At 55.4% G+C, this 6,558-nt stretch overlaps 1 protein-coding gene across 1 annotated transcript in view; it reads left to right on the top strand.

The window, feature by feature from the left end:
• TPCN1 (two pore segment channel 1) overlaps window positions 1-6,558 on the top strand; it is a gene marked incomplete in the record, with an annotated part of 99,292 nt that overhangs the window by 56,256 nt on the left and 36,478 nt on the right. Inside the window, 3 exon segments of the mRNA XM_027773129.1 lie at window positions 2,285-2,461; window positions 5,379-5,492; window positions 6,280-6,410. Of these exon segments, the coding sequence (XP_027628930.1) occupies window positions 2,285-2,461; window positions 5,379-5,492; window positions 6,280-6,410 (422 nt within the window).

The raw sequence follows: 6,558 nt of genomic DNA, 5'->3' as shown, positions 1-6,558 counted from the left end.
ACCCCCCAGGGGGGATGGTCACGCCGCAATCCCTTCTCCTCCATTCTCCTCTCGGGATCTTGGGCACGCACACACATGCGCCCGGCGTGAATTCTCAGCCACCGGGTCCAGGACGCCAACCGTGGTCGATTATGTGGGAGTCCAGCAACATAGCCATTATGCTAACTGCTGGTTCCCAGGAACTGCGTTTTCTAGTCATTCTAAGCAGAAGCTTTCCGGTCACTGTGCGTGTCCCTCTCCCTGTGGCTGTGGTCATGGAGGGGGAGAAAGCAGCCTGCCCAGACCACAGCTCGCCCTCCCTTCACTGCCTGCTGTTGGTCCCGTGTCGGGCCTGCCCTGGGGCCTGTGGTCTGTCTTCATGTTTTTCCAATGAGGGCAGCAGCTTCAAAGAAGTGAGTCTCTCAGTTACCCACGGATCGCAGCCCAGGCCTTCCCCAGGAGAAGAGCTCATGAGGACGGCGAGGGGTCTCGTCCCAGGACACCTGAAGGTCCGACGCATCGGGCGATGTCTGGATGTTTCCGAAGGGCTCAGGGGAGGGAAACGGGTTTGCACTGTGGACCTGCCTTGTCCTCTAGGAACCGGAGGGCAGTCTCTACGCCACGGCTTAGTCCCAAACTGGCCAAGACAAGGGCTTCTGGACACAGCACTGCTGGCATCAGGGCCGACGGTGCTGTCATGGGTGCCCTGTGTGTCATAGGGTGCTCAGCGGCATCCCTGGGAGCTCCCCACAACGCGGCACCCCCACTCTCCCACTGTGACAGTGCAGAGTTTCTCCAGACATTGCTCAAGGTCTGGGGTGCTGCAGGGCAGGGGGAAATCACCCCCAGTGGAGGAGCACTGGAGGGAAGTGATGCCCACAGTGTTGGCCACGCGAGTGCTCACTACGTCACTGGGTGTTGGCGGCTGCGTAAAGGCTGACCTAGGAAGCTGACGAGGTGGGAAGGCCTTACTCTCTGTGCCCTTCAGCTCCAGGGAGATAACAAAGAGCACCCCCCACCAACCCCGGAACAGGGGGGTCAGCAACGGCCTCAGGGTATCGTGTCTATTCCCAAGTAGGCCACTCCTGGGCCTCGTCGCATTTATTTTTTAAAGACTGATTGATTGATTGATTTGATTTTTACCTGTTATTATTTTTATTTTATTTTATTAATTTTTAAAAAATTATTTTATTTAACTTTATTTATTTATTTATTTATTTTTATTCGGCCAGAGAGGGACAGTGAGACAGTGAGAGAGAGAGAGGGAAAGTGAGAAAGCAAGCCGCCAGGCCTGGGACTCGAACCACAGTTAGCCTTGTGGGAGTCCAGCACCCTTCACCACACCACCTGCTATTTTTTTAGTTTTTAATTCGACCAGAGGGAAACAGAGAGAGAGAGAGAGAGAGGGAAAGTAAGAAACCAAGCCTCCAGCCTCAGGACTTGAACCATAGTTGGCTATGCAGGAGTCCAGTGCCCCAACCACCAAGCCATTTGCTGGCTCCCTATGTCACATTTTCTATAGCAGGAATAGGAGCCCAGCATAGTCACTCGGCACGGGGCGCTGTTCACAGACTCTGGTCTGTTATGGGAGCTCATTGTGCCAGGGGGCGCTCGTCTCTGCTCTGTGGGGATAATGAAGGTGCGCGTGTAGAGGGTGCAGGTGAAGGGCGGGGCAGGTTACCTGGTAGCTGGTACCTGTGAGCATTTAACCAGCACCGTCTGCTGTCGTGATCCTGTTAGCTGAAGGAATTGAACCCCTCTTTCCCCTTGGTCATGAAGAAGGAACCTTCGCGGTGTTCCCTGGGGAGGCTAGGATGCAGCCTGGCTGGGTTAGCCCAGGCTCTGTGTTAGTTATAATTTGAACACAAACAGACAGAGAGAGAGAGGACGTAAATCGCTAGGTCCGGGACTCGAACTGTGATAGGCCGTGTGGGAGTCCAGCACCTTAACCACTACGCCCCCTTCCGGCCCCGGCCCTGAGCTCTTTACATCATTAGGCCTTGCTGGAATGAGGACGTGGCCTCAGAGGGGAGGGGACTCTGAGGGGGGGGACACGCTGCCCCCCCTTACCTTCTCCCAGGACCTTTCTACTCACAGCTCCTCCAGGTGGCTCTAAGTGCCTGAGCCTCACCAGCAGACAGGGTGACACCTGTCCAATGCGCAGCTTCCCGAAGAGCATAGTTGTGGTTGTCCGTGTCTTCGGCCCTGGCCTGGGTCCTTCGCTGTCTATCCAGACCTTCCCCCATCCTGCTGCACACGTGCCACGGTGGCCGGCCGGCAGCCCATGCCGCCCCTGTCTTTTCAGGAAGGCGAGAACAACGACAAGTTCTTCACCCACCCCAAGGATGCCAAAGCGCTGGCGGCCTACCTCTTTGCACACAACCACCTCTTCTACCTGATGGAGCTGTCCACCGCCCTGCTCCTGCTGCTGCTGTCCCTGTGCGAGGCCCCTGCTGTCCCCGCGCTGCGCCTCGGCATCTACGTAAGTGCCCCGCTGGCCGGGATCCTGGCTCTCTGGGGGGCAGCCGCAGAGCCTGAGAGGGGACCTTCCGGAAGGGCAAACCTCGCAAACTGGAATGGGGGCACTGGGTGGTCGCAGAGGCCTCGGGAGCCTTGCCTGGGTGACCTTCCCTGAGCTCTCTGGGATTCTGGCCCGCTATATTCCAGGGAGGGGCGGGCACCCGGTTGGCAGCCCTACCCCATGTCCAGCCTCCAAGGAGAAAGCAGATGGTATGGTCTGGGGCGGTGGGGGGTGTGGTGGGCAGCCCAGCCCTGCGAGTTTGCTTATCCCAGACTTTCATTCGTGCAAAGCCATCCTGGGCCCCTTCTCAGGGAAGATACGGGGACACCTTTGCCTCTCGGGTTAGGGAGTTCCTGTGCAGCCTGGGTCCTGAGGCTCCTGTGAGCCAGCCCTGCTTTTCCCCCGCAGTGTCCCTCCCATTTCTCCAGCTTCATGCCTATACCCTGAGCCGCATCGCTCTGCCTTCCCCCTTCAGGTCCAGGCTATCCCCTCTCCTCTTCCTGTCCCTCCCCTGTCACTTCCTACCTCTGCACCAAATCTGAGTCTCACTGGAGTGTCCATGTACCCAGGAGGCCTCTCTGCATAGCTCAGGGAGATGTCCCAGAGCCCTGGGCTTCCCTGCCAGGAAGGGGTGTCAGGAAGGCAGAGGGGTCACCTAGATTTCATGTTGACTCAGGGCCCTCTCATCTGGTCACTTGTGGTCATGCCATTTGTGGTGAACGACCCAGTGAGATGGCTGAGAGCACCCTGGCCCTGGAGACGAAGCCACAGCCATGCTCCAGAAAGCCCTTTGGGATCTTCTCTGTTCTTTTTTTTTTTAAAGAGAGAATTTTGCTATAGGGTACGTGCACTCACTGGAGAGACAGAGAGAGACAGAAAATGAGAAATCACCCCCCAGGGGAGATGGCTATGCCACAATCCTTTCTCTTCTGTTCTCTCAGGATCTTGGGCACGCATTCACATGTACCCAGTGTGAGTTTCACACTGCCGGGTCCGGGACTCGAACCATGGTCAGCCATGTGGGAGTCCAGCAACAAAATCATTACACCATCTGCTGGTCCCTTCCCTGTGTGCTTATCCTGTTGTCCAGAAAGAGGAAAGAGGGTTATAGAGGCATCACCTGCTTGAAGCCTTAGCTCTTGGCCTCTTGGGTTTTCAGTTAAAATCTGGTGTTTTGCCCCCATTGATTTTTGTTATTAATTTCCTAATTCATGCTTTCCTAATGCCTTTCCTGTCATTGTGTACTTTATGTGTAATCCTTCCTCAATATAAAAGAATTGGTGTAAGCTAGTCAGAACTGGTATGGACAAAACTAACCTGTTCACAACCAGCCCAGACCAGTCAGAAACCAGTATGAATCTGTTAAACCAGTCAGAACCAGCATAAACCAGTCAGAACTGGTAAGAACCTGTGAGAACCAGTACAAACTAGTCTGAACCACATTGAACCAGTATAAATCTGTCTGAACCACATTGACTGAGCCTGTCAGAACTGCATAAATCAGTCAGAGTTGATTAAAACCAGCATAAACTGGTCAGAAGAAGTATACATTGGTCAGAACCTACATAAACCGGTGTGAAGCAGTCACATTCAGTATGAACTACTCGCAACTGGCATGAAACAGAATTGTGACTGGCTCAGACGATTTCATGCTGCTCGTGACTGGTTCAGACCAGATTATACCGGTTCGGACCAGTTTGTGCCAGTTCATACGCGCTCTGACTAGCTTCTAATGGTTCATACAGGTTCAAACCAGTTTTAGGCTGGTTCTGACCAGTTCTGACATGTTTCTGCTGGTTCTCACCAGCCCTGCCTTTGTAACACAGTTAAGGTACAAGATCTCCTGAGTACACTGCATGGGGGTGTGTGGGGGGGGTGCTGTTCTTCACTTTCCAGAGCTTTCTCACTGCCAAGGAGTCAACCTCTGACTGCTGAGATGCAGAGAGGCTGTGCACCAGGAATCTCCAGCCATCTCCCTCCCCAGCTCCCCAGGATGAGATTACAATCGCTATCCCCAGCTTACAGAGCAGGAAAGAGAGGGAACGTGACTTCCCGAAGCCAAGCAGCTGTCGGGCGTTCAAGCTAGGATTCGAGCCCGGGTCTCTTTGGTTCCGACCTCTGGGCAGCTTCCCCCATTTCACGGAGTCGCAGATCCCCCGAGACCCACGCAGATCTGCACACACAGACACAGGTCCAGGCTCCTGTCCTCACAGCCCCTCTCTAACCCAGCTCTGAGCTTTTCCAAGACAGTAAGTCTGAAGAGCCTTATGTTCGGCCGACTCCCGAAATAAAATGGGGCGCCTGTGGATACATCTCTGATGGACACAACCTATCGGCTGGTTTCACTGTTAATCAATGCAGGGAGGGACCATGTAAACTTGGGCACTTTCTTAAATTTCGACTGTATGGATAATGACTATCGATTTTTTGTGGGTTTTTTTTGTTTGTTTTTACCAGAAGGCATGCATGCTCTCCTGGGAGGCAGAAATTGGGGGAGAAAGCACCCTCGTATTTTTTTTGTTTTTACCAGAAGGCATGCATGCTCACTTGGGAGGCAGAAATTGGGGGAGAAAGCACCCTCTAATGGGGTGTGGTCACACCACAATCCCTTCCCATCCACTTCTCTACCCTCTCAGGATTTGGGGCATGCACACACACACACACACACACACACACACACACACACACGGTGCCCGGTGTGTTTTTCAAGCCTTCAGGGCCAGGACGTGAATAGTGGTCAGCCATGTGGGATCTGATTCCCTTAATCATCAGGCTAAAGGTCAGCCTTCAGGTTTGTGTTTAATTGTCTGGAAAAGGGTCTGTGACCAAGGCCTCTGAGACTGGGCTGGCCGTGCCACTTCTCGACCTTTGGCTGCAGGTCCACGCCACCCTGGAGCTGTTCGCCCTGATGGTGGTGGTGTTCGAGCTCTGCATGAAGCTGCGGTGGCTGGGCCTCCACACCTTCATCCGACACAAGCGGACTATGGTCAAGGTGATGTGTCTGTCTTTCCCGCTGACGCCTCCTGACGCCATTTTCTCCCAAGTCACCTTCAAGCCTCCATCTTCAGTTCCATTCAAAGTCCCCCATGGGCCTAGTCTGCACTCAGGAGTGTCACCTCGGGCCCCTGCCATCCCTGATGTCGCCAGGCGCCCTGCATGTCCTGGCGATGCAGGTGGCATGATTTGGGATTTAGCGTGTCACCTTGAAGGAGGCGTGATACTGTCCCTGGTTCATACCCAGCAAGGTGGAAGAGAATGGGATTTACATCTTGGAGAGATGGGGTTCGAACCCGGCTCTGTCTGACCCCCATGACTGTGCAGAGTGGTCACAGTGTCGGGCACCTTTAGAGGGGTGTCAGTAGAGGCATGTTAGGGTGACACTTTGTAGTGTGAGGACCGTGCACCCTTGTCTAGGAGAAGGTACCCACGGAATTGGAGGCCAAGGCGGCTACAGCCCTTAGGGCTTCGTGTGCAAGTGGGGAGAACTGGGGTGAGGGCAGGTAATGGGGACAGGCAGTGTGGCGTCTGACTTCGGTGAATGCCATCAGATAAGCCACCAGGAACAAACCCCTGTTTTTCTTCCTCCGGGGGCCCCACATTTGTACCGGGAGCTGGAAGGCTGTCCTTCTGGGACAGTTTGGTGTTTGTGGGAGGTGGGTGGTGGCGAGGGGCGGGGACCTCTGGAGGCCCGCGGAGGTGACATCTGTCCCGCGAACGTGGCCTGCAGGAGGAGGGCTGGGCCAGAGGAGCTGACGGCGCTCTGCCCTCCTCCACTTCAGACGTCCGTGCTGGTGGTGCAGTTCATCGAGGCCACCGTGGTGCTGGTGCGACAGACGTCACACGTGCGGGTGACCCGGGCGCTGCGCTGCATCTTCCTGGTGGACTGTCGGTACTGCGGCGGCGTCCGGCGGTAAGGCGGGGGAGGAGCCGGTCAGAAAGGCCCGAAGCTCTTGGCAGTCAGTGAGGCGGCGCTCAGAGCGCCCCTGCTCATCCGTGCCACCGAGTACACCCACCTCCCACGGCCACGGGAGCCATGGCCCGGGGCAGGCCCTCCACAC

Source organism: Tupaia chinensis, unplaced genomic scaffold, assembly GCF_000334495.1.
Source record: "Tupaia chinensis unplaced genomic scaffold, TupChi_1.0 Scaffold000323_1, whole genome shotgun sequence".
Classification (NCBI taxonomy): Eukaryota; Metazoa; Chordata; class Mammalia; order Scandentia; family Tupaiidae; genus Tupaia; species Tupaia belangeri.
The sequence above is the reverse complement of the archived record's forward strand: the minus strand, read 5'-3'. Positions and strand labels throughout refer to the sequence as shown.